General features: G+C 51.9%; 1 protein-coding gene and 1 non-coding gene across 2 annotated transcripts; one reads left to right on the top strand and one right to left on the bottom strand.

Annotated features, from left to right (window-relative positions):
- Positions 1-13471: 13471 nt before the first annotated feature.
- Positions 13472-26481, bottom strand: Htr5a (5-hydroxytryptamine receptor 5A). Its single transcript, XM_069997190.1, has 2 exons — positions 25619-26481; positions 13472-14587 (listed from the first exon to the last, which is right to left on the bottom strand). The coding sequence occupies exons 1-2, from the start codon at positions 26357-26359 to the stop codon at positions 14255-14257; spliced, it is 1074 nt and encodes a 357-aa protein (XP_069853291.1). The 5' UTR covers positions 26360-26481; the 3' UTR covers positions 13472-14254.
- Trnaa-ugc (transfer RNA alanine (anticodon UGC)) lies at positions 23220-23289 on the top strand. Its single transcript has one exon. It is a non-coding gene; the product is annotated as a tRNA-Ala (tRNA).
- Positions 26482-27008: the final 527 nt, after the last annotated feature.

Raw genomic sequence — 27008 nt, 5'->3', positions numbered from 1 at the left:
CAGGGGTATTGGGAGGGTGTGTGGGGAGGGCGTGTGGGGAGGGGCCTGAGGGGAGGGCAGCTGTGGGGAGGGCAGCTCTCGCTCCCTTAGCCTCTTACCAAGATTCACTGTGTTCAGTAAAAATGCTGATTTATTTTTTCTAGTTCTCTCCTTTTCTCTTACCCTCACAAACTATGCCTCTCCCTCTATATGCCCCCCCAAATTTGTACTAATTGTGAAAAAGGAAGACTTTAGAACACACAAATATCTCAGTAAGTGAACTTTTCCCATTGTATTTTACTAATGTGTGTGTGTGTGTGTGTGTGTGTGTGTGTGTGTGTGTGTGTGCAGGCACTGGGGTTTGAACTCAAGCAGGGCCTTGTGCTCTCAAAGGATGGCATTCTACAATTTGAGCTACACCTCCACTCTTGGCTTTTTGCTAGTTAATTGGGGATCAGAGTCCATGCTTCGTCTGCCAGCTTTGAACCTCCATCCTCAGATTTCAGCCTCCTTAGTAGTGAGGATTACAGGCATGAGCCGCTAGTTATCCAGCTTCTATTTTACTAAATTTTATTTATATTAAAAAATTAATTTCGTGAAATTAACTTACTTTAGTAAAATTTAGCTTAGTAACATAGAAAAGTAGGCAAATCCTGAGTTCATAGCTCAGGAAATTTCACGAGGTGAACAGCCAAGCCAGCTCCAGAGAACCTTCCCGACTCCTCACAAGGCAGCTGTGTCCCTGGCCCAGCAGCCGCGGCCCCTCCACGGCCGTCCACGGCCGTCCACGGCCGTCCACGGCCGTCCTCCACAGCGCGAGCCAGGCTGCCCCCGAATTCCAGCTGAGTTACTCAGAGGACGCATATCTTTTTTTATTTGGCTGCTTTTGATCATGTTTGTCGTGTGGCGTGTATCAATATTTTGATCATGTTTGTGGCATGGCATGCATCGGCATTTTGATCATGTTTGTGGCATGGCATGCATCGGCATTTTGATCATGTTTGTGGCGTGGTGTGCATCAGTATTTTGATCTTGTTTGTTGTGTGGCATGTTCAGTATTTAGTCTGTTTGCACAGCTGTCCGTGAGTCCACTGCACGAATGCCTTCTTCTGTTGTACATGTAGACACGTTTCTTGTTCGGCTATGGTACTGCTGGGAAATTCTGTGCTGGCGTCTGAGTCAGAGCTTGAGCTCTGGCAGGAATATACAGCTGAGCTATGCTCCAGTCATTTTCTGTTCTGATTTTTTGTTTTTTGGTAGGTTGTCAGGTTTGAACTCAGGGCCTGGTGCTCACAAACTTTCCTGCCTGGGCTGGCTGTGAACTGCGATCCTCAGATCTCAGCCTCCTGAGTAGCTGGGGTTACAGGTGTGAGCCACCAGAGGGGGTGGTGCAGGGGGAGGGGCGGTGCAGAGGGAGGGGCCTGTGGGGGAGAGGCAGTACAGGGGTGGGCCCTGCAGATGCTCTCCATTTTGTCCTGTGCGTGCTGCACTGGGCTGTGGCAGGAGCTGTAGGGGCTCCCGCAGGCAGAGCCCACATCTGCAGAGCAGGGGGGATCTGATGGGGGGGGATCTGTAGCTGTAGACTTGGGGGGGTCCTTATTGATGAACTTTTGCTTATCAATGGAAAGTGCTATGTATCCAGACAGTGGCTCTTTTAACCAAGCAGGGCTGAGGAAATTGACAGCTGTGATTCCTGGCCTCTCTGTGCAGTCCTTCAGGCCTGGCCTCGCTTCCACTGCAGGAACTGAAAACACTCTGTTCATGGAGTCTACACACAAGCATGTCTACACACAAGCTGATGCACCTGCCCTGTAACAGATGGGCTCCCAGGAGGGGAGTCCACCAAGATGCTGGGCTCAGGGGGGCCATGGCTCGGGGGGGGGGCTGGGGCTCAGGGGGCTATGGCTGGGGGGCTGGGGCTCAGAGGGGCCATGGCTGGGGGACTGGGGCTCAGGGGGCTGTGGCTGGGGGGCTGGGGCTCAGGGGGGCTGTGGCTGATGGGGGCCCTGGCTGAGAGGGGCTGGGGCTCAGAGGGCCATGGCTGAGGGGGGCCCTGGCTGGGGGGCTGGGGCTCAGAGGGACCGTAGCTCAGGGGAGCTGGGGCTCACACATGCACACAGGATCTGGAAGCACTCTTTTTTGGGGGTGGGGTCCTGTTGTGGGGCCTGAACTCTGGGCCTGGTCGCTGTCCCTCAGCTCTTCAGCTCAAGGCTAGTGCTCTACCACTTGAGCCACAGTGCCACTTCCGGCTTTTTCTTTTTGCTTATGTGGTGCTGAGGAATCGAACCCAGGGCCTCAGGCATGCAAGGCAAGTGCTCTACCACTGAGCTACCTTCCCAGCCCTGGAAGCACTCTTGAGATAACATTTCTCCGGTGATCATCACATGATCTGATCATCTTTTAAAGGCCCTGTCTCTTATTATTCTTACGTTGGGGATCAAGTTTCCACCTGGTGAACCTTGGGGACACATTCAAACCATGGCATTAGCCAATAGTGATCAGAACAAAATACACTAGGAATAGAGAGTCACATGGCTAAACCAAATAAGATAATTCAGTAAGGTATATGCACAGGGAGAGGCCTGCCATGTACCTAATACACATGTTCCATCACAGTAGCTAGCTGGAATTGCCCTATTTCCTTTGCTAGAAATAGCTGGGGATGTTGGGGTGTCGTGTAGGAATAAGGATATCAACTCGAAAGGAGCTTGTGGAGGCAAAGTTCACTTCTGCAGAAGGGTGTTGGTCACCCCAAAATCTGGCAGCAAGCGCAGAGAGCAGTAGGCTGCTCCCTTTTTACCCCTAACCCAGCAGGCACCACCCCTCCACTCCCTTGGCTGAGCTCAAGTGCACAATTTGCACAAGGATGTGGCTTAATTAATTACAGGCATGCTCAGGGCTAGCATTCTACCACTTTGAGCCATAGCATCACTTCTGGTTTTCTGGTGGCTAATTGGAGATGAGGCTCATGGACTTTCATCCTGGGGCTGGCTTTAAACCATGATCCTCAGATCTCAGCTTCCTGAGTAGCTGGGATTACAGGCATGAGCCAACAGTGCCGGGCTAACCCTAATACATTTTCTGCGAACAAATCTTCATCTCAGGATCTATTTCTTAGGGAACCTGGTGTGTAACAACATCATAAAGCGTAATTTCTCCTGAATGCTAACCACAACCATGTAATTGTTTCAATGAATGAAAAGTGGTAACAAGATGAGCTGGACTGGATATTAAAACCTAAAGCAAGGCTGGGAGTGTGGCTCAGTGGAAGAGTGCTTGCCTAGCATGCATGAAGCCCTGGGTTCCATTCCTCAGCACCAGAAAAGGCCAGAAGTGGCACAGTGGTTCGTGTAGTAGAGCACTAGCCTTGAGCAAGAGAAGCTCGGGACAGTGCCCAGGCCCTGAGTTCAAGCCCCAGGACTGGCAAAAAACAAGAAAAGTAAAGCAAGTGTCTCATGGTTAACTCCAAGCAGTGGTACAAGTCAATTGAATATAGCAGAAAAATAAATAATAGATCCATAGCTGAACACTGGTGGCTCACACCTGTAATCCTAGCTACTCAGGAAGTAGAGATCTGGGGATTGTGAGGAGAAGAAGAGAGGAGAGGGAGGGGGAGGGGGTGGAAGAGTTGAGAGAGGAGGAGGAGTGAGAGGAAGGGGAGGAGGGAAGGAGGAGGAGGAGAGGGAGGGGGAGCAGAGGAGGACCCTCCCCTTCCTTTCTGCAGGTGTTGGTGGCCTCAGGGACTTGGCAGTCAGCGGGGTGGTCGACACCCTCCCCCTCCCCGCCTCCCTGAGAGGAACGCTTTCTTGTGCTGAGTGTTAGGGTTCAGGTCTCCCCGACCATCTCCATTGCTGTGTGCCCGCAGACACACCGCAGCAGCACCGTGTGCAAATCCTCCCACCAAGATCAGAAGAAGATCAGCACGTGCCCCTAACCCAAGGCCCCGCCCCAACCCTCCTGAACGTCCACCCACCCCGTGGGGGAGTGACACCCCAAAGACCAAGTTCTGACAGGAGCCCTGAGGGGACGCTGCAAATCCAAACTGTGACAGCTGGAAAATGCCCCGCAGTCTTCATGCGAATCGTGCGTGTGGACACGAGCGTCCAGGCTGGCTACCGCAGAACTGGTTGAGCCAGGTGTGGTGATGCACACCTGTCACCCGAGGTCTGCTAGAGGCAGAACCCCGGAGGTGCACAGTTCCTGGACAAAGAGTGTGTGGGGTGGTGGCTTCCCCTCACCTCCAGCCATTTGTAGGAAGTAGAAATAGGAAGACCACAGTCCAGCTTGACTCCAGAGAAAAAGCGAGACCCTAGCTCAAAAAAACAACCAGAGGAAAAAGCTGGCTCGGTGTGGCCATGGGATCAGGGCACCTCCCCGCCTCTGGCTCACAGAGGCCAACGTGTCCATCCTCCCGGCCTTGGCACCGCACTGGTGCCTGCGCTGCCTGCCTGGAGTCCCCATCTGGTCCCCGCCAGCTCCCACAGCCGGCCCCGAACCCCCGCGTCTCAGGTTGTCCTGTCCCAGGGATCCTGGCTGCTTGGCAGTGATGTGTGATCCAGTCCTCCCAGGCTGGGCCTGGAATGTTCTCAAGGAAGGTGCTCCCGCAGGGGACTTTGGCCAGGGCCTCGTTTGAGATGTGTACAGCATTCCTTTAATAGAGGATGGGGCTTTATTCACCATAATCAGCCACTGTTCTTGTCACCTGCCTCTTGGGATGGACAGGCCCCACCCCCCCCCCCGCAGCCGCCAAAGACCCCTGTCTCGCACACCTCCAGTCTGCTGGAGCCTCGTGGTGCTCTCTGCCCAGTTTGCATTGGGAACAAAATGAAGCAGTGTCCCATGTCACATCAAATAGTAAGCAATGATCCTATTTCATTTCTGTGTGTGTGTGTGTGTGTGTGTGTGTGTGTGTGTGTGCGCGCACGCGTGCGTTCCAGTACTGGAGCTTGAGCTTGAACTTAGGGCGCGAGTCCTGTCCCTTACCAGTTGAGCTACTGTCCCACTTACTATTATTTTAATTTTTTTAGGAGGGGCATGTTCATTGGAGATAAGAGTCTTATGTACTTTCTTGCCTGGGCTGGATTTGAACTGTGAGTAGCAAGGATTACAGGCGTGAGCCACCTAAAGTCTCTACTCTGAAAGTGACCATTGGACTCCCACATGCCCTGAAGAGGGGCGCTCGCCTCCTGGGCGGCTGTGGACGGGCTCTGCCGCTCCCATCTACCGGGGGCTGGTGACACCGCTGGTCCCGTGTCACTCCGGGACAAATCCTCACATGGAGCCCCACACTGGCGTGTCTCAGGCTGAAGACAACCCTCCCATCCTCAGCCCCTCCACACACGTGCACGATCATAAAACCCACGTGGCTGGACTTCACTGTGGCAGCCTTGGTTACTTTCATCAGCCACAGGCGGAAAATCAGGAGAAAGGGCGGCCTCTCCAGCTAGACTTCAAACAGGAATATTCCACTTTTTCAGGCCAAAAATAGTTGCTAAACTAGTCTATCTGACATACAAAACAAAACAAGAGAACTGCTTTTCTCAAACTCATTTGTTCTCTAGTTCAGATAGCTTCCAAATTTAATATCAGTCACGTGCAGGTGGCTTAGGCCTATAATCCTAACTACTCAGGAGGCTGAGATCTTAAGACTGCGGTTCAAAGTCAACTCGGGAAGGTAAGCCCGTAAGATTTTTATTTCCCATGAATTACCAGAAAGCCAAAAGCAGTAGAGTGCTAGCCTTGAGCAGAAAAGCTCAGGGACAGTGCTCAGGCCCTGAGTTCAAGCCCTATGACTGACAAAGTAAAATTAAAACAGCAAGGGCAGGGAACTGCTTAACGCCCCCAGGAAGTTTATTGGAAAGCAAAGGTTACAGCCCTGAGCTGGGGATCCCAGGCTCTCCCAGGGCCCCCAGTATATGGGGTCCCTAGGCTCCTCTCCCCAAGGGCATGATTCTGGTCTGATTGGTTGAAGGGTGGACATGTGCTGTGGGGAATTTTGTGACTGGTTCACAGGTGGAAGTTTCCCTATGATTGAATCCCCATTTCCACGTCCATCTTACTCTCCCTATATATCTAGCTGGGGAGGCCTAACTTCCCCTCTCTGGGATTACAGAAATGTACCACCATGCCTGGCTTGAAAGAAGAAAAAAAAAAAGGAAAACAGAAGACACAGACAGGGCACAGATGGAGGGAAAGCTACATCGGGGTGAATTTGGTTTTCCTTTCTCAGAGTAGTTCTCAGCCTATCACTGGACCTCAGGATTCCTTTTTTGTGACTGTCAATTAATTGTTCTAAATAGTGGATTTCATGGCAACACTCATGCGTGTACACCATGTACTGTGATCAGATTCACCCCTGGCCTCTCTTTTCTCCCCTTCCCATTCCCACTGCTAAAAGCTTTTTATTAACTTTTTCATAAGACTGAGTATATTGTTTGAAACAGCCGCATGACTTGGCAATTAGCTGAAAAACAGCAGGCCCATCATCTTTAAAACAAAGATTTCAGTGGGTCAATTAAGAGTTCCTTTGCTCTAGATCCAGCCTGTGACTGGACCTCTGACGAGCTGTTGGCAAGAACAACGTCCTCATCTCTAATTAGGACCTCAGACAGCAGGGCTGCACTCAATTTAGGAGGAAATTATCTGAGGTCCACTGCTTCAGGCATAAGCAGGAAGTGCTGCCATGTTGTTCTGGCTGCTACACCTGCGGAGAACTCAGGAAAGAGGGGACACCTGGCTCCCACAGCAACCAAGACACGGGTCAGAAGGAGGGAAGACTGCTTACCACATTCGTGAGTGGAAAGGATGGTACTCTAAGGGCAAGTGGGTTCCTGGGAGTCGTCACCTGGACGTTGGCACAGCCCAAAAGCCAACATGTGCATTTCACTGACAGTGGTGGTGGCAGCACGCTGCGGCAGGCCTGCGTCTGCGTTTCCCCACGCTGTTCTGAGACCTGTGCTCTCTCTGGGCCTTGCGGCGTGGGGCTGAGCAGCAGCAGCCGGCTCAGAGCCCGTGGTGAGAAGGCGCTGTCTGGGCAGTGATCTTTTTTTTTTTTTTTCTTTTCACAGAAAGCAATGATTTCTACTAGATATTCTGAAGTACCTGCAGCCTTTGTATGAATAAAACCTGATTTATCTTTTTTTTAAATTGATTTTTGTGCTGATCTTGGGGCTTGAACTCAGGGCCTGGGTGCTGTCCCTGGGCTTTTTTGCTCAAGGCTAGCACTCTGCCAGATGAGCCACTGCCCCACTTCTGACTTTTGGATGGTTAACTGAAATTAAGTCTGCGGACTTTTCTGCCGGGCCAGCCTGGCTTTGACTGGCGATCCTCAGAGCTCAACCTCCTGAGTAGCTGGGATTACAGGTGTGAGCCATTGATGCTTTTAAGTGTGTGTATGTGTATGTGTGTGGGCATATGTGTTTGTGTGTGCATGTATGTGGTATATGTGGATGTGTGTGGGTGTATATGTTTGTGTATTGCGTGGTGTGCATGTATGTGTTTGGGTGTATTGCATGTGTGTGGTGTGTATGTGTGTGGTGTGTATGTGCATGTGTGTATGTGCATGTGTGTGGGTGTATGTGTTGGTGTGAATGTGTGTATGTGTGTGGGGGTGTTTGTGTGTATGTGCGTGGTGTGTATGTGTATATGTATGGGTGCATGTGTGTGAGTGTATGTATATGTGTGTATGGTGTGTATGTGTGTGGGTGTATGTGTTTGTATGTGTATGTGGGTGGTGTGTATGCATGGGTGTGGGTGTGTTTGTGTGCATGTGCATGGTGTGTGCATGTGCATGGTGTGTATGTGTATTGTGTGGGTGTATGTATGTGTGTGGCGTGTATGTGCATGGTGTGTGTGTGTGTGGGTGTATGTGTTTGTGTATGTATGCAAGTGGTGTACATATGTGTATGATTGGTATGTGTGTGTGTGTGGTGTATATGTGTATGGGTGTATGTGTTGGTGTGTATTATGTGGGTACATGTGTTTGCATGTGTATGTGTGTGTGGTGTGTATGTGCATGGGTGCATGTGTTTGCATGTGTATGTGCGTGGTACGTATGTGTGCGTGCGTGGGTGCATGTATATGTGTATGTGCGTGCTCTGTATGTGTATGTGCGTGCTCTGTATGTGTATGTGTATGTGCGTGCTCTGTATGTGTATGGTGTGTATGTATGCGTGTGTGGGTGTATGTATATGTATATGTGTGCTGTGTATGTGCATGTGTGTGGTGTGTATATATGTGTGTGAGTGCATGTGTTTGTGTACTGCGTGGTGTGTATGTGCATGTGTGTGGTATGTATGTATGTGTGTATGTGCATGTGTTTGTATGTGTATGCATGAGTGGAGTGTATGTGTGTATGTGCGGGTGTGCATGTTTGTATATGTGCGTGGTGTGTATGTGTGTGGGTGTGTTTGTATGTGTATACGTGTGGTATGTATGTGTGTATGTGTATGCATGTGTTTGCATGTGTGTGGTGTGTATGTGTGCATGTGTTGGTGTGCATGTGTTTGCATGTGCGTGGAGTGTATGTATGTGTGCGTGTGTTGGTGTGTGTGCGCGTGCATGCATGTGTGTGCATGTGTGTGCATGTGCGTGGAGTGTATGTATGTGTGCACACAGCACAGCACCCACTGCCGGTGCTGCTGCTCGGTCCTCCGGGAAGCAGGGGTTCCGCCGCTGGGACTGGGACGTGTCCGTGCAGACGGGGACTCAGAGGGGTCCCCGAGGAGGACGCGAGGCCGAAGCTCCCGCTGACCCACGCGGAAGTGCGGGCTCGCGCTGGGCGGCGCGCAGTGCCCCGCCCACCACCCGGCCCACTTCCGGTCGCCGCAGGCTCGGGCCGGCAGCCGCCGGCACCCCCGCGGCTCCCCACCGCGCGGGGCCGGGCGGCCAGGGGTACCGGCGCCCGGGCGGGGATCCCGCTGCCTTCCCCGGCGGAGCCCACACCGCTGCGGTTGTGTGGTCAGGTGCGGTGCGTTCTCTGTTTCCCCAAACACGGCGCGGTGCTCGGGGCTCGGGAAGATGGGTCCGGCGAAGCGCCCGCAGGACGGGCGTCCAGTGATTGGCTAGGTGCTGGGCACGTGACCGCCACGGACGAATCAGGGAGCTGCGGGGCGGAGCCGTGGGGAAAGGTGTTGGGTCCGGGCGGGGGCGGGCAGCCTGGGCTCCTGGCCGGGACGCGGGGCTCGGCCGGGGCCGCCGGGCTCCCCGGGCATGGAGGACGGCGTCCGGCCCGCCGCCGGGCCACGTCGCGGAGGCGCGGTCGGGCAGCCTCGCGCTGCGTGGCGTGGAGGCGGGCGTGAAGCGGCCTCAGACCACACCGGGCCCCGCTTTGCCACTCGCGTCCGTCCGAGGCGCAAGGCCGCGTCCTCACGCGCACGTGGGTGGTCAGCGGGCAGGCGTGACGGCGTGGCCGCAGCACAGGCCTCCCAGGCCAGACCCCAGCTCCGGTCCGCCCAACGCGCGGCTTGTCTGCGTGGGCCGGTGTGCATATTGCGTCCTGCCCGGTGGGAGAGGGCCGGGCACCGGCCGCGCGCGCTTGTCATGCCGGCTACTCAGAGGCTGAGATCTGCCGATCGTGGCTCGAAGCCAGCCGGGGCCAACAAGTCTTTGAGACTTTCTTTCTTCGGTCATGGGGTTCAAACTCTGGGCCTGGGCACTGTCCCTAAGCTCTTCAGCTCAAGGTGAGCGCTCTACCACTTGAGCCACAGCGCCACTTCCTGTTTTCTGGTGGTTTATTGGAGATAAGAGTCTCGCAGACTTTCCTGCCTGGGCTGGCTTTGAACCCCGAACTTCAGATCTCAGCCTCCTGAGTAGCTAGGATTACAGGCGTGAGCCACCGGTGCTCAGCGGTCTTTGAGACTCTTATCTCCAGTGAACTACCAAAAAGGGGTCGGTGGAGAAGTGAAGCTGTGGCTAAAGTGGCAGAGGATTAGCTTTGAGCAAAAAAAGCTTCAGGACAGCACCCTTGCCCTGACTGAGTTCAAGCCCAGGACTGACATGCATATGCACACGCACACGCACACGCACGCGCACACACACAGACACAGACACAGTAGAAGACGGGATAGAAGAAGGTCCAAAAGGAATGAGGCAGGCAGGGAGACACATCTTGCAGGGTCAGGAGCTGGGAGAAGGCCAGAGCCAAAGGAGGTGGACAATCTCTAGAAACTAACAAGGCTGAGAAAAGAGTTCTAACTCCCTAGAACTTGTGGAAATGGACGCAGCCCTGCAGAAGCTTGGCCTTCGATCTAGTGAGAACCATGCTGGGCTTCAGTCCTCCGGAGCTGTATGATCACAAAGTGGTGTTGTTTCAACCCACCAACTGTTCAGTTATAGCATCAACAAAAAACTGCCCCAGAGCCTGGGTTCTGCAGCAGGGCAGCCAGGGCTTGGGATGGACTGGCTTCCCGCATGAGTCAGATCTTCAGGCTCCTCCATCCTGCAGGGTGCACATCTGTAGTTCTTCTCTGTGTCAGCATGAACAGCGGGCTGAGCGATTGCTGTGCTGTTCACGGTGCATCTCTGCTTTCGGAGGGGGCCTTGCTGCTGGACCCTGCTCTTTCTCCTCCAAGAGAGGCCTGATGTATTCTGTTTCCACACAGGGAAGCCTCAGAGCCACGGTGCTCATGGCGTAGGCCCCTTCAGTCACTCAGGTCTGTGTTCAGAGACCAAGGGTCTTCCTCCTACTTACTTCTGTGTGAGCGTTGTTACTTGTGGCATAGACATAGCTCACGCAAGCCAGGGCTTTCATACAGGACCACAACTGTGCATGAGCATTGTGTGACTCTCCAGCACTGGGAGCAGCCTGCCGAGTCAACAGAAACAGGGGAGAACCAGCAGAGATCCTCTTAGGAAGAGGTTAGAACAATGGACCCATCTCAGGAGTCCACTCCACACTGGAGACTGTTCCCCTCGGATCCATGTCACAAACAATGGCACAGGGGACCTCGCTGGTATCTTCAAATCGCTGTGGTGACCTATACAAGGAACAAAGACACCCAGGATGCCTCCGTACATAGCAGGGGCCTCAGCCAGCACTCCAGAGTGGTCAGCTGGTACACGTGACTCCCTGTGGTCAGCATGCCCTCATCTGCTCATGCTCCTACCAGCACAACCTCTGCAGGATGTGCAAGACGAAACTTCAAGTCAGAGCCACAGAGAAGCATCACAAGTTTCCCATCTTGGAAATTTTAATTGATATAATTTATTGTATAGTATACAATGCAAGTATATTGTTGTGTGTTATAATAATTCAAAGACTATTACAATACACAGTTGATTTTTAGATAGTGTCTCACTACGTGGCTCAAGCTGGCCTTAAACTTGCAATCTTCCTATCTCTACCCCCTGAGAGCTGGAATTACAGGCATGCACCATCACACCTGGCCTATCACACACACCTTTTTATTTATGCATTCAAAGACACAGTGATATAACAGACAACAGCGAGTTTTATTGCCCAAGAGACTTTGGAAATTTTGTAAAATAGAGACTTTTTAAAAACTGAGATGATATGAGTGAATTTGCCCCCAAATTCTTAAGTGATGATATTGGGAAGGCTGGAGTTTTAAGAGGTTGAAAAGGATGAAATAGATCACTCATGTGTTTAGCACTTACTGACAAGTAGGTTTGTTTATACCTAGTTGCAAAAAAGGGAGAGGAAATACTCATGCTCCTACTTGGTGTTGATCTTCAGATTCACCATACTGAGCTCCCTCACACAAGAAGCATTGCTATGTAAGAGAACAAAACAGTTCAGAGGTTGCTGGGGCATGGGTCAAGTGGTAGCGCACCTGCCTAGCAAGCACAACATTCTGAATTCAAACTCCATACCACCCCCCACCCCCACACATAATACCAGAAGGAAGTAAGGAAGGAGAGGGAGGGGGTGGGGGGAAGGAAGAAGGAGGGAGAGAGAAAACATGGAAGGAAGGAGAGAAGTGAGGGAGGAAGGAAGGAAGGAGGGAGGGAAAGAAGGAAGGAAGGAGAGAGGAAAGAAGGAAGGATTAACTGTGAATTTCCACAGTTTAAACATTTTTTTGGGGGGGGGGTCCGGTCATGGGGCCTGAACTCTGGGCCTGGGCGCTGTCCCTCAGCTCTTCAGCTCAAGGCTAGCGCTCTAGCACTCTAGCCACAGCGCCACTTCCGGCTTTTTTCTTTTTGCTTATGTGGTGCTGAGGAATCGAACTCAGGGCCTCAGGCATGCAAGGCAAGTACTCTACCACTGAGCCACCTTCCCAGCCCAGTTTAAACATTTTTCAAGGGCTGCCTTCACGGGATCCAGGCCAGCCACAAACACAAATCCTTTCCCATTCTTGAAGTTGTGATCAAAGTAAAATGCCCTTACTGAAACAACTTAAGCAAACACACATTGTAATAAGCCGCTAGCGAGGTTGTGTGTGATTCTTCAGGAAGAGGTTTCCTAATTTGCTTCTCAGTGTGGCCTGACTGACCCCGATGGAAGAGGTCATTTGAGGTGTTGTTCCAGAACCGTGAGCTGCAGGGTTTGGGAGAACTTCTCCAAAAGCAGCAAAGCTTGCCCTTCTGCCGAACACACCGTTGGTGGGACCCTGATGATCTTCACAATAGCCCATCGTCTCTTTCCCACCCAGGGGAGCCCTCACACTGGGGAACAGGCGACCTGTCCACTGTCATAAAAGCTAACCCATCATAGATTGCTGTGAGCTAAAGTTTTGACCCTCGGGCTTGTCTCAGTGGCCACAGTAGTTAAGAGAAGTTACCAATCAACACATCAGAATTTTCCTGGGAACTGAGAATCCTGACATGTTGACACCACTCCGCCAGTCTGAAGATCGCTAGAGATAACGCAATTGTCCACTGTTCTCGGGAGAAGTCAGCAGGCACACAGTTCATCATTCTGTGTGTGTGTGTGCATGTGTGTGTGCACACATGTGTATCTGTCTGTCTCTCCCTCTCTTTTCATTCTTCAGTGATGTTTCTTTCTCCAGCGATGATGCCTCATTGCTCCCTCCAGCTGTCTCTGGAGAGGTGGATGGGCCATGTTTTGTGTGACCAATGACAGTCTGTCAGCCCAGCTGAGGCCACATCAGACCATCCTCCGCCCAGTCCCTGACTTCCTAGCAGGCACTCAGGGACTAGCAAAGCATCAATCCCAAGCCCATCATGATGGGTGGAAGTGCTCAGGTCTGGCGACGTTCCCTGCATCACTCCTTGTGAGACTCTGTTGAAGATGTCATCAGCTCAATGACCATCACCGACCTCTGATCTCGTGGTCTAGGATAAAGGCCTTCACCCAGAAACATTGAAGAAATCTCACATTAGCTGGGCGCTGGTGGCTCACTCCTGTCATCCCAGGAGGCTGAGATCTGAGGATCGCGGTTCAAAGCCAGCCTGGGCAGGAGAGACCGTGAGACTCCTATCTCCAATAAACCACCAGAAAACCGGAAGTGGCGCTGTAGCTCTAGTGCTAGAGCTCTCACCTTAGCTGAAGAGCTGAGGGACAGCGCCCAGGCCCAGAGTTCAAGCCCCACGACTGACAAAAAAAAAAAAAAAAAAAAAGAAATCTCACACTACTCCAAACCCTTAGCAAATAAGCAAGTTTGACAGACTCTATGAAACAAGTAGATCTTTCTACTGCTTGTGCAGTTACTGCACAGAGAGAAGGGGTGTTGGCTTTGGCTCTGACTGCCTGGTCCGAGTTGGTGAGCTGCATTTTGGGGGACACTGGTTGGCTGTAACACTCCCCTCTTGGTGGTTGTATGTGTATGCAAGCACTAGTCTCATGAGTGTGAGACTAGTTTGTGGTCAAATATTGGGAAATGCCCAATACATGTTAGAGCATACTTACTAAGCACGGAGAACCGAACTCGGAAGTGAGGACTATTCTAGAAAGCTGGGGGTCGTGGTCTAACACCCTCCACGGGCCCTCTGGGACTTCCTTTCTCTTTTCCACCCATCCTCCACCCGCCACACCATTCCGCCTCCTCGCTCCTGCCAGCCACGTGTGACTCTGAGAGGACAGTGTCAGTGACCCGGCCGGAGGGGACTTGGGGAAAAGGGCACTTGACGGACCAAGTCAGAGGCTGTGGTACAGAGTGACACGGGTCACCGACCTGAGGCGCCCGGGCCTTGTGGGGGACAGTGCCCCACATGTGTGTGTGTGTGTGTGTGTGTGTGTGTGTGTGTGTGTGTGTGTGTGTGTGAAGGTCTCCCACGACCCTGGAGCACTGAGAGGATGAGCCCTGGAGGTGACGCAGCCCGCCAAGCGAGGGAAGGACTTGACCTCGATCTCCACTCAGTGTTGCTTAGAAAAGAAATTCTTGAAGGCGCTGCTGTAGTTCTTATTGAAGGCGGTGTAGATGAGGGGGTTGAAGAAGGAGTTGGAGTAGCCCAGCCAGAGGAAGATGCTCTTCCAGATGGCAGGGATGTCCCAGGAGCAGAGGGGGCTGACCAGCTCAGTGATGAAGAAGGGGATCCAGCACAGCACGAACACGCCGATGAGGATGCCCACCATCAGGGCCGCCCTCTGCTCCTTCTGCTCCCGCCACGACTCCCCCTCCGTGTGGAAGGTGACGGTGGAGTGGCGCACCGTGAACGCCATCTGGGGCTGCTGGGCGGTGTCCTTCACCTGCAAGACACGAGCGGGAGTCCTGTCACAGCCCCCTGCTCAGACCTGCCGGGGACAGGCTGTCCAAACCCAGAGAGCCACGGGTGTGAGCCCCACGGTCTGCCCCGAGAGGAGGCTGGGTGGATGGGGGAAGAAAGGAGGGAGGGATGGCACCTGCCTCCAGCCGTGGAAACCGGTGGGAGCTGGGTGGTTGCAGGGCCTCTTGGGAATGGAAGGCAAGCTGGAGCGTGCACTGCCACTGTGGGCTGACCACCCAGCAGTGGGGCCCGTGGGATTCACGGCAAGGCACGCGAGGTTACAGTAAACCCATTACAAACCGGAAGTCTCACCGGTTGAGAGTGCGTTTAGTACAGCACCCTACCGCGCACCCTAGCTCAGCAGCCGGAGCCTGTGGAGGTCGCGGGTCCCCTCTGTCATCGGGGCTGATGGAGAGTTGCAACTCGCTACCTCTGCTCTCACTGTGACAGAAAATTCTACAGTGGGTCCTCGCATGGGGAAAGCCAGAAGCTCAGAACTCAAGTCCTGTCCCTACTGAATGTGTTTCCCCTCTCCCCTCTCTCTCCCCCCCTCCTCCCGTGCCAGTCCTGGGCTTGAACCCAAGGCCTGGGCACTGCTCCTTGGCTTTTTCACTCAAGGATAACGCTCTACCAGTTGAGCCCATACCTCCACTCTGGCTTTTTGGTGGCCCACTGGAGATAAGCGTCTCATGAACTTATCCTGCTTGGGCTGGCTTTGAACTGTGATCCTCAGGTCTCAGCCTCCTGAGTAGCTAGGATTTCCAGCGTGAGCCACCAGGGCCTGGCTCTTTCATTCTTTTGTCCCAGCCCCTGGTAGCCGGGGAATCTGTGTGCTAACGTCCCACCAAACCCTGTTCACTTAGGACCAGATTCTCAAATCTTTCTATCATCTGTGTTTGTGTGAGTTGCTTCTAGAGCATTCAAATTTTCCACAACTTTTCTTTTGGTATGAGAACACTACTGCTGTGTCTCCCATGCTCTGGTATTCAGGACAGGCCCTGGCCAGGCCATTCCCGCCTCTGAGCTCACTGAGAATCTCTTCACAAACACCCAATGAGGGACAGGGGAGACCCCGACTTTTACTTGACTCTCCCATGTGCCTCAGGCCCTCTGCAGAGGTTCCTGCAGGACTGGCCCCTGCTCCCTGCAGCCCTCATGAGGCGGGATGCCTAGGAGCAGATGCTCTTCTCTCTAGGCCAGTCCTGTTTTGAGGAGAATGAAATAAAGAACCAGCCTAAGTAGGCAGGAAATGTGACGGAGGGATTAACTACATCAGCAGATTCATTGACCCAGACAAACACAGGGCAGCTAGTGTCAGCACTGGGAGCGGGACCGCAGTGGGCCCGTCTGGTTCTCCTGGGCCCCAGTGCAACCCCAAAGGACAGTCATGCTTGTTCTCTGGGCTCACCACCTTCCAGGCTCAAGACCAGGCCTGCTACCCCGGCCACTCCAGCCTGAACCATGCTGCTACCCCATCACTCCAGCCACAAACCCGCTGTGTGGCTCTGCGGAGAGGTGGAGTCAGAGGAACAGATTTCCACCATATGGAAGATCCCAGGAAGAAACGAGGGCGCAGGCGGTGGCTAACAACATGGCCAGAGTACGAATGACTACATTTGTGGGGAACATTTGCTGGCATTTACTTGAGAGACACTGAAACTTACACTGTTGTGTGGTTTAAACAGAGATACATTTGGAAACAAACGGTCCAAACAATACAAACCTGGACAACCACATCCCAACCAAGAAAATGGGCTTTTCTATACTCTACTTTCACTCCAGCATAGAGCCGGTCTCCACTCTCAACCGACATAGGGCCCGTCTCCACCCTGACATAGAGCCTGTCTCAGCTCCCCAATGCATCACTTGGAACGTGTTACATGGATTTGTGTGTGGACACGTATGCACAGTATTCCACCTATAAGAAAAAGAAAAACCTATTCCTGCCCTAAATAAAACTCAACCTGAGAGTGCACCCTGGAGCCTGTCTGCGCCGGTGGAGAGGGTGAGAGGTGTTGTGTGCGGGTCCTGCACGCACAGACTCCTCGTTCCCGTGACGCTGTGTCGCGGATGAGCCGTGGGTGCTGCTCACACAGGGTGCTGGTCACAAGGGGGGCTGGTGACATGGATACTGTCTAGGAGTCTTGGGTCCATTTTATGTACACAAATAATCATGAGGCAGGAAAGTAGCGGTGGAGGCAAAGTGTTCTGAAGGTGAGAGGAGGGTACCATGAAGCTGAGGATGGCCTCTAGACTACTGACCAACTAGGACTCCTGCGTCCCAGACAGGGGGAGGCGGGAGGGGGGAGGCAGAGGAGGAGGATGACAGTCCAGACTTCTCCCTCCAAGACAGCAAGAAGTGTGCCTGGATGTCGGTAGCCCATTACAGTACTGTCGCTTTGGGACATCTCCACTGTCCGGCGTAGGGTCAAGTCACTGCCCACCTCACCCGGGGGCGGGGCCTGTCCTCTGCGCACTTGCTCCAGGACTGTCAGAGGCGTTGCTTCCATGCAAGCTGCTCTCTCTTCCCGGCTCTTCAGAAGAGGAAGGACATGGCCTCTCTTACGGCCTCCACTGCCCCTTTCTGCCTGTCCCTCAACACACATTTTGTCTTACGTGAGGATTTGTGTGTACGTTAGTCAACTCACACTTCTCAGAAAAGCATGAAAAGCACAGAATGCTGAGCTTGCTGTGAAGCATGGACCCCATCCTGGGCCATCTGCTGGGGTGTGTCCCCCACCCCGGAGCTGCCCGTGGGAGGAGGGGACTGGCGGTGAGTGGATCTGGACCCTTAGCCAAGTTCCAGGTTGCTAATACCTTGGACTTTATTTTTTTTTAACTCTGGCTTCCTGACCTACGGTCTTCTTAGTTCTCAGTTCTTGGCTAATCAATAATTGCAATAAAACACTCGATTGAGTCTGGAGAATAGCCTGTATTAATTACTGTTCATACTTAGCATGCACAGTAGCAACGAGGTTCATGCCGAGTGGTAGAATGTCAGCCTTGAGCAAAAAAAATAATTAAGGGAAAGTGCCTAGGCCCTGAGTTCAAGCTCCAGGACTGGCATGTGTGTGCATGCGTGTGCGTGCATGCACGCACACACACACACACACACACACACACACACACACACACACACACTCCTCATAACTTTTTTTTTTTTTTTTTTACTTTTTTTGCCGGTCCTGAGGCTTAACTCTGGGTCTGAGCTCTGTCCCTGAAGCTAATCAAGGACCATGCAGTTCTATGAATACACACTTGCAAACCAGTGAGTTAAGAGTCAGATCTCACTCCCCAGAACTGGGGCAGAATCACCCTTAAAAATATGTCTGTGTACACAGCCCGGCTCAGCCCAAATAACCACACGGAAGCCATGTTGTCAGCGCCCTTCCCCCGCCCCTTCCCCGCCTAACCCCAGCCCCAGGCTCCAGGCCATGCGAGTTAGCCCGGGTGAGCCAGAGCCCTGAGCCTGGCCCGCTCTTCATCTCAGCTTCTGAATGGTGGTCCTGTTACCTGAGCCAGTTCTGGAAGTTTCGTGGTTTACGTTGAGGTTCCTTCACAGCATCCTTGGACCCCAGGGAGTCACTGGGCTCCAACCCACCCTCCAGTTCCGCAGTCCAAGGGGACGCTGGAGACCCGTTCTGCCTGGTCCTCTAGCTGCTTACTGCTCAGTTCACTTCACTATCCGGGGAGTTATAACCAAATTTGTTCTTGCCCAGGATGGTTCAGCTGAGCTTGTATCAAATATGGGAGGTTGACTGAGAGTCTACCATTAGGCCATTGGTAACCTGCTCTCTGCCTGAGGCTTTGGTCTCTTGTTAGAGGTGTAGATACACGGTGCCATCCACCCACATCGTCCACCCGCATCGTCCACAGCAGCTGATTTTGTTTCTGCTATGGCTTGTTTGTGTGTACAAGTCTTGTCTCCTAAGTTTTTCATTTGTCCCGGGACAGATTTTTCTGATGCTCATAAATGGAATTAAGGTGTAGGTTTGATACACTTCCAGTCCAGCCGAGCTACACCTGAGAGCTAATAGGACCTGAGCCCTGCGAATTTGTGAAAAAAGCCAACAGGCAAACTCTGGGAAACGCTGGGGATGGCCTTCTTGGCCTGTGACTTGTGAATACATACATTTGACTGAGTTAGTTGGTTTTCAGCTCAGTGGGAATGGAGAAGGGGTCATGTGACTGTCTCCTAGAGACACCAAGGGCCTGAGGCTGTCTACAAGTCCAGGACCACCTCCCCCTCCTCTTCATTCCCCTCCCCTCCCTCTCCTCCCCCTTCTCCTCTTCTCCCGCCTCCCCTTTCCATCCTCCCCCTCTCTATCCTTCTTCCCCTCCTCTTCCTTCCATCCCCCTCTTCCTCCTCTCCATTCCCCTCTCCCTTGTTCTCTTCTCCATCCCCTTCTCCCCCTTTTCATACCCCTCTTCCTCCTTTTCTTCTTCCTCTTCCTTTTCTTCTTCCTCTTCCTCTTCCCCCTTTCCCTTTCCCCCCTCTGCATCCCCCTCTTCCTCCTTCTCCTCTTCCTCTTCTCCTTTTCCTTCTTCCTCTTTTTTGTGCCAGTACTTGAGCTTGAAATTGGGTCCGAGGCACTGTCCCTGAGCTTCTTTTGCTCAAAGGTAGTGTTCTATCACTTGAGCCACAACTCTACTTCTGGCTTTTTTGGTGATTAATTGAAGATAACAGTCTCATGGACTTTCTTACCCCATTGGCTTCAAATCAAGATCCTCAGATCTCAGCTTCCTGAGTAGCCAGGATTACAGGTGTAAGCTACTGGTGCTAGATATTATTATTACTATTGTTTTTGTTGTTGTTATGCATCCTGGCTGGTCTGCACGGACATCCCGCCTTCCCCTTTAAGGACTTACTTGCTATTTAAAAATCGCTTTATCCTCCCGTCTTACACTTTTCTTGATAAATGCCAAAAAACAATCATAAAACCTCTGAATTTTAAAGTTTCAAACATCTGTCCTCTTGAATCTGTTTGTTGTGGGTTTATATTCTGGTTTGTTTCACTTCCTTCTAGAACACACCACACGGTAAAGCTGCCATACAGACAGGATTAGAACAGATCAGTTTAGTATTCTAGACCTGAATTACAAGCTCTAAGGAAGACATTTCCTAAACCTCACAGAGGAAGAGGCACATGCATGAGAGGATTTAGAATTTCATTAGAGTACCAACTTGTTACTGTCTAGATCTTTACCAACTAGTTCCATTCACTGAACTCTCCTCAGATGGAGGGAAACCTCTAAAGGTGGAAGTGATAGAGAAGAGTTATGTAACCCAGCTGTACAGATAGACATAAGATAGAACATACATGATACAAAGCATATCTGAAGCATTTCTCCTAAGGGAAGATTGCAGAAAGGTACAAAACTGAAAAGCAAATAAAGAAAAACAAAACTAGTTTCAGAAAACTTTCCAGCAAATGTTTATGTGTGAACCCAACAACCAAAGTACAGAGTTGTCCTTCTGCACAGGGAATCAATCATGAGTGAGGGACTCTGACAAGAAGAAGTAAGCTGAAGTGCAATGTTGCCCCAGGAGAAAATACCCAATACAAGGCAAATTTCCAGATAACCTGCGGGAGTAAAGGGACGGGAATCAATACAAGATATGGCTTTCTAGCTGGATGAACCAAAAACACCTCTGTTCCCAGAGATTTGGGAGCCTACATAAAAATCTGCATGTCAATAATCAATAGATGAGCACATACATGCACACACGCACACACACATGCACACACACATGCACATACACACGTCTGCACACACATTCATCAGAAAGATCCTTGAGAAAACAAAGGTCCCATATTGGCTAGCAAGCAAAATGAACGTCATCCAAACTGCGCTCAATGAAGCCACTCACAGGAGACATCACCGACCAACAGTCCCCTGCCCACCTACACTTCCAAGAAGAGTTGTCTGTAATTGCGGGCGTCATTCTTGTTTATGGGGATACCCTATAAGCAACACTTCCTCTCTAGAACAGCAGATCACTCATTGTAAAAACTTAAAGTTATCTGAAAGGCAAAAACAAAAGTTGATTTGCAGCAAGTTTTTTTTTTTTTTTTTTCCAGTCCTGGGGCTTGAAGTCAGGGCCTGGGCACTGTCCCTCAGCTTCTTTTACTCAAGGCTAGCACTCTATCACTTGAGCCACAGTGCCACTACTGGCTTTTTCTGCTTACGTGTTACTGAGGAATTGAACCTAGGGCTTCCTGCATGCTAGGCAAGCACTCTACTACTAAGCCACATTCCCAGTTCCTGCAGCAAGTTTTTAAAAATTAGAGACTGAGAAAACTTGAATGATATGACTGGTTATCAGCCAGGTGCCTACAACTTGAAATGTGCTGTGGCCTCACACACCATCAGATTACTGGTGCCGTCTACACAGATAGCAACGGGCCCTGAATCCCTCAGGGGAAGAGAGTCCACAAACAGGAGATGCATCAGAGTTGAATGCTGGGTTATGGCAACCTTTCCTCTTATACAAGGAGGAACAGAACACACTGAGCTCAGCTCTGGCCGGATTTATGAGACATCACAGCAACTACTGAAGAACCACAGCCTACTCCTAACAAGCCACCAAGGCTTTGCCTCCTTGCCTAGAGGAAGTCAAGCTATCAATTAGATTAGTCAGCACATCTTTGGAACAATCTGCTGAGGGCTTGAAATCTTCTGTAATAAGATGTAATAAGTCTATGTAATAAGCCCCCATTACCCCCTGAAACTACCTAGCATTTCCTACCCTTTGAACAACAACCTGTTATTTCTCCTTCTCCTTACACCTGTCAGTGTAATATTCATGACCTAGTACTTCTGTCATTCTTAGCGAATGACGAAGAAAACTTCACGATTCATCTCTGTAGTTGAGGTGATCCCACCTCAAACAGAAATTTGATAGTCCAGAGCCAAATTCCAAATAAATGTTGTTTGCAAGATGAGTATTATATCAAAGATAACAAGACAACACCAGGTTTGACATGTAAATTGTCTAGTCTGTCTTGTAGTTTTCTTAGAAGAAGCTGAGCACAGTGGTAACTACATCTCTGCCCAGGGCATATCTACTTATTAAAAAGATGTATATAAGGTAATAGCTAGAGCAGCCCCAGGATAATTCACCTGCGTTATATGCAAAAGAAACATCTTCTTTGGGTACCTAAAAATAAATAAGGAATGTAAGTTACTTGGTACCAAATAATAATTCAACAATTCAAATCTGAGGCCTTCAGGGACCCCCAGAACAGATGCATGAATCTGCTATGTCAAGAACCCTGGGGTTGGCTGGATGGGCTTGTGAATTTTGGAGGACACTTGCCAACAGAACATGTACTACTTCTCTAAAATGTATCACATCTTCTGTACAGGATTCTCCATCCCATGCTCAAATAAAGCTCCTCAAAGTCATCCCAGGAAACGAGTATACTGTCAATCAGGATGTAAGTTCAACTGTTCCAAGATCTGACTCTCCAATACCTCCAGTGGACTGTATCTCTTTACAGGGAGCCCCCAAAGAGCACTCTTCCAGAGCATTCCATCCATCTATCAGACTTAGATAAACAGAGGTCATTATTTTGTGAACAGTACCTAACTGCCCAGAAAATAAGAGCAAGAATGAGCCAGTAGGATGGCATCACATTGAAGAGTTTCCACACAGCAAAAGAAACAATTACCAGAACCAGGATACAATCCACAGAATGGAAGAAAACCTACATTGCTATTCAATGAATAACAGATTCATATCCAGAAAACACAAAGAACTCAAAAGATTAAACCATAAAAGAATAAAGAATCTAGTTAATAAATGGGCAAGCAAATAGAAGAGACAGTTACAAAAGAATATAAATGGTTAATCGACACATGAAGAAATCCTCAGTATCTCTAGCCATAAAGCAAATGCAAATAAAAAAACCCACAGATATTGATGAGGAGACACTGTTGATAGGAATGTGAACTTCTGCAACCACAATGGAACCAGATCCTCCAGAAGCCGACACCACAGCTACCTTATGACACCACCCACCTCAGACCATTAATGGGTGTGTATCCAAAGGAATGTAAGTTGGTACACAGAAGAGCTCCTGCACGCCTGTGTTTATTGCAGTGCTGCTCACAATAGCCAGTCTGTGGGATCAGCCAACAGATGAATGGATTAAAGAGTGAAAACACAAATACCATGGGACTCCACAGCCATAAAGAAAATGAAATTATGTCCTTTGCAAGGAAGCAGCTGGAAGTGGAGATCAGCAAGTTGAATCAGATAATCAAACCCCAAAAGCCAGATACCACAGGCTTTAGCTCATTTGCAACATCTGGACTTTGAAGTCAAACATATACACATACACATGCACACATATACACAGGCAGATCACAACTGGTTCAGGAGAAAGAGGTGGAGGAGAGGGGGAGAGCATGGTGAAGGGGGAATAGCATCAGAATACATCATGTCTATTTATGAAGATGGCATAAGGGATCTTATCGAAAGTGGGTAGGGGTGAGGAAACAGAGAAAGGGAGTTATTAAGATACAATATATGCCAAATACCAAGCAATATAATCATTGTAAATAATACCTACATTGGCTGACATAAGAAATTATGCAGCCCAGGAAGTGGTGCTGTGGCTCAGTGGTAGAGCGCTTGCCTTGCATGCATGAGGCCCTGGGTTCGATTCCTCAGCACCACATAAGCAAAAAGAAAAAAGCCGGAAGTGGCGCTGTGGCTCAAGTGGTAGAGCGCTAGCCTTGAGCTGAAGAGCTGAGGGACAGCGCCTAGGCCAAGAGTTCAAGCCCCACAACCAACAAAAACAAACAAACAAACAAGAAATTATGCAGCCCAAACTCTCAGGCCACAGCCGAATCCACTGGGAGAGAGCAATGGAAGTGGTGACATTGTCCAGAAAGAACTCTAGTCATTGGCTGACTTACATACATCAGCTCTGTGTATCATCTTTATAATCACAATAAAAATTAAAAATTTAAAAATCCTAATCTGCTGGGCGCTTGTGGCTCACGCCTTTAATCCTAGCTACTCAGCAGGCTGAGATCTGAGGATCATGGTTCAAAGCCAGGCCAGGCAGGAGAGACCGTGAGACTCTCATCTCCAATAAACCTCCAATAGGGCTGGGAAGGTGGCTCAGTGGTAGAGCGCTTGCCTTGCGTGCATGAGGCCCTGGGTTCAATTCCTCAGCACCACATAAGCAGAAAAAAAAACCAAAAACCGAAAGTGGTGCTGTGGCTCAAGTGGTAGAGGGCTAGCCTTGAGCTGAAGAGCTGAGGGACAGTGTTGTCCAGGCCCAGAGTTCAAGCCTCATGACTGACAAAAACAAAAAACAAAACAAAATCCTAATCCATATATTCATGACTAATAGAACCACCATACATTTTTATTAAATGCAGAGTAGAATCATTTGGAAACAAAACCTCAGCTGGTAAAGAAACAGGAAAGGAGTGGTGTGGTTTCCCTAGGTAACTCTGGGAGTTGGTGATAGAACTGCATTTAGAAAGGACACCCACTGCTTCAGAGCTAGGAGGAAGCCTGGTTTGTAATTAACCCTTCCACAGAACGTGGACAGAGGCAGCCCCCATTATATCTAGAGCTGTGGGGAGAGGCCTTGCAGAGCCAAGGGAGCTCTTCTCAAGAGTGAGTGGGCAGAGAGAAAGAAGAAACTGTAGCGTGTGTGTGTGTGTGTGTGTGTGTGTGTGTGTGTAGAGATAGAGAGCACAAGAGCACGCGCGCATGAAAGGGATCATAATGCTTTGCTTCTGCTATCATGAAAGCAGAGAAATGAAAACAAACCTTGTCTTTCCTTTCACAACAGGGCCTGAGAGACAACTGTGATTGGTTCCCTTCTCCCTGGTAGAAAATGATTTCTGTGGAAGGGGTGGTGCAGTGGCTGCTTCTCATGCCCCTCACGCCCCTCCCCTGCAGTATGGGTGGACTTGCACAGGGACCCCAGCTCTGGGCACTAGCATTCTTACCCATCAACACGCCTGTTTGGTACAGAGATTAAATAGGCGAGAGTTTTCAAAACCCAGCTCTGTGGACATCTGAGCCAAGCATTCTCTGTTGCAGGTGCCGCCCTGTGTTGTACGGGCTGGGCGCGTTAGAAGCCGCCCGCATGCCATTCCCCAAGGCTTCGCTGCCAGATGTGCCTCTGGTCAGTCCGCAGGTTCTAAACCAGCCTTGGCTGTTCTAGATAAAAGGGCAGGTAGCCCTTTCTCTTCTCTCTTGGAGAATGATGTGCTACCCTCCTCTCCTAAATACACGTCTGGTCCCTCTAATCTTACGTGATTGGGCATGTTCAGAATTAGCGATCCACTGTGGAAAGTGAACCCATATTTCAGAGCTCACAGTGGAAGCCTGTGACCTCGCTAGACTGAAGCCTGTGTGGAGAACACTCTATCTCTATTATTATTTTACTATTGAACAATACTCATCCAATGCCCTTCGTTAGTGCGCTAGCCATATTAACCGATACGGAACCTGGGGGGCCAGCCGGAGCTGGATGCGGACGGCTTCCGACCTGGCTGGGATGGGAGGACTTCCGGTGAAAGCCAGCCCAGGCGGAAGGATGCGTGTCTCCAGTTGGCTAGCGAAAGAGCTGGTGGGACTCCTGCCCAGCACCAACACCAGCAAAGCCAAGACGAGACAACCGCGAAAAGTCCGTCCCATGTCTATCTAGAAATCAAGCCTCAAGACGCGAAGCGCCCTTCGATCGGAGAGGAAACGGTGAGCGCGCAGCGGCCTCTCCCCAGCGGCCTCTCCGGAGCTCCACTTACTTTCTGTTTCCTTTTTCTTATTTTTTCGTTTTGTTGTATTTTTTTGTTACCCGTCCCGAGGCTTGGATTAGGGCGTGGACACTGTGCCTTAGGGTTTTGTGTGTTTTGGGTTTGTGGACATGAGGCCCGGGCGCCCGGCTAGAGCGCACGGAGGAGCTGCGCGCGGAGCCCGCGCCCGCGCCCGCGCCCGCACAGGGCAGGGCGGCCGGGGTCGCGCCGCGCCGACACCCACCTGCACAGCCTCGGGCAACGACGACACGCTGTTGGTCTTCTTGGCGCCCACGCGGAGCCTGGCCGCCTTGTAGATCTTCCAGTACACGAAGAGCACCACGCAGAGCGGCAGGTAGAAGGCGCCCACGGTGGAGAACACGGTGTAGGAGGGTTCCCGGCTGACCTGGCACTGCGCGCTGCGCTCCGAGTACGTCTCCCCCCAGCCGAAGAGCAGCGGGGCCAGCGAGATGACGGCCGACAGCGCCCAGGTGAGCGCGATCATGGCGTTGGAGGTGCGCCTGCGCGCGCGGAGCGTGTACTCCAGGTGCCGCGTGGTGGACCAGTAGCGGTCCAGCGCGATGGCCGTCACGTTCCAGATGCTGGCCGTGCAGCAGAGCACGTCGCACACCACCCACAGCTGGCACAGCCGCCGGCCCAGCTGCCAGCGGCGCCCGGCCAGCTCGTGCGCCAGGCTCAGCGGCATGACCAGCGCGGCCACCAGCACATCCGAGACGGCCATGGACGCCACCAGGTTGTGGGGCACACGGTGGAAGGTGCGCACGCGAAGGATGGTCGCCAGCACCAGCAGGTTCCAGGCGAAGGTGGCGGCCACCAAGAAGCCCAGCAAGGTGAGGGCCAGCACCCCGAAGACCGAGAGGAAGGGCACGTCGTGGCGAGCGGCGTAGGCGTCCCGGCTGCCGTTGGGCTCCAGAGAGGGCACGGTGCCCAGGAGCGAAGAGGTCAAATTCGCAGTCAGGTTCATGGCTGGGGCTGGGGCTGGGCTTGGAGTCCCGGCGTCTGCGAAGAGCGTGCTCGGCCCAGGTGGCGGAGTCCGCCCCAATCTGAGGGCTCGCAACAGCTGGCGACCGATCCAGCGGGTTTGGCCCCCACCTCCTTGGGGCAAGCGGCCCGGGGAGATGGCGCGGAGAGGAGGGATCCGGACTGAGGGGCTCCGAGCGGAAGGGCGGAGGGGTGCTGGGCTGCCTGGAGCCCTCACCGGTCACAAAAGCCGGCAACCCTGCCGCAAGGCCCGGGCCGGGTCCTCACCTGGGGGCCCGGGTCCTCTCCGGGGCTGCGGCTGCGGTCTGGCGGCTCAGAGCCGAGCGTCGGCCGGGGCGGTGGGGCGGGCCGTCCGCGGGTGCCCGGAGCGGAGCCCCGCCGCTGCGTCAGTCTTGATCTCCAGGCTGCTGTGCGGCTAGGCGCTGCAGAAGCCAGGTGGGTACCTGCTTCCCGCGGCTTCCCGCACCCGGCCCATCCGAGGCTCCTGAGAGCAGACCCACCCCGACCAGCCTTCTCTAAGTGGGCATCAGGCCTACGTAAGCCGTCAGCTGACAGCTGCAGCTCCCGCCCCCCGCTGCCCGCGCTCCGCCCGGGCTCCCGAGCTCAGGCTTACCCTGGTGGCCTGGGGGGTT

This window comes from Dipodomys merriami, unplaced genomic scaffold, assembly GCF_024711535.1.
Source record: "Dipodomys merriami isolate MVZ:Mamm:240054 unplaced genomic scaffold, mDipMer1.0.p SCAF_5, whole genome shotgun sequence".
Lineage (NCBI taxonomy): Eukaryota > Metazoa > Chordata > Mammalia > Rodentia > Heteromyidae > Dipodomys > Dipodomys merriami.
This window is presented reverse-complemented; position numbering and strand designations above follow the sequence as displayed.

What these genes read in the sequence shown, in the direction of transcription:
- Htr5a (XM_069997190.1), bottom strand. Translation starts at nt 26,359, where the DNA reads ATGAACCTGACTGCGAATTTGACCTCTTCGCTCCTGGGCACCGTGCCC. An exon ending in CGTTGCCCGAGGCTGTGCAG is followed by an intron (nt 14,588 to 25,618) that starts GTGGGTGTCGGC and finishes CGTGTCTTGCAG; the next exon opens with GTGAAGGACACCGCCCAGCA.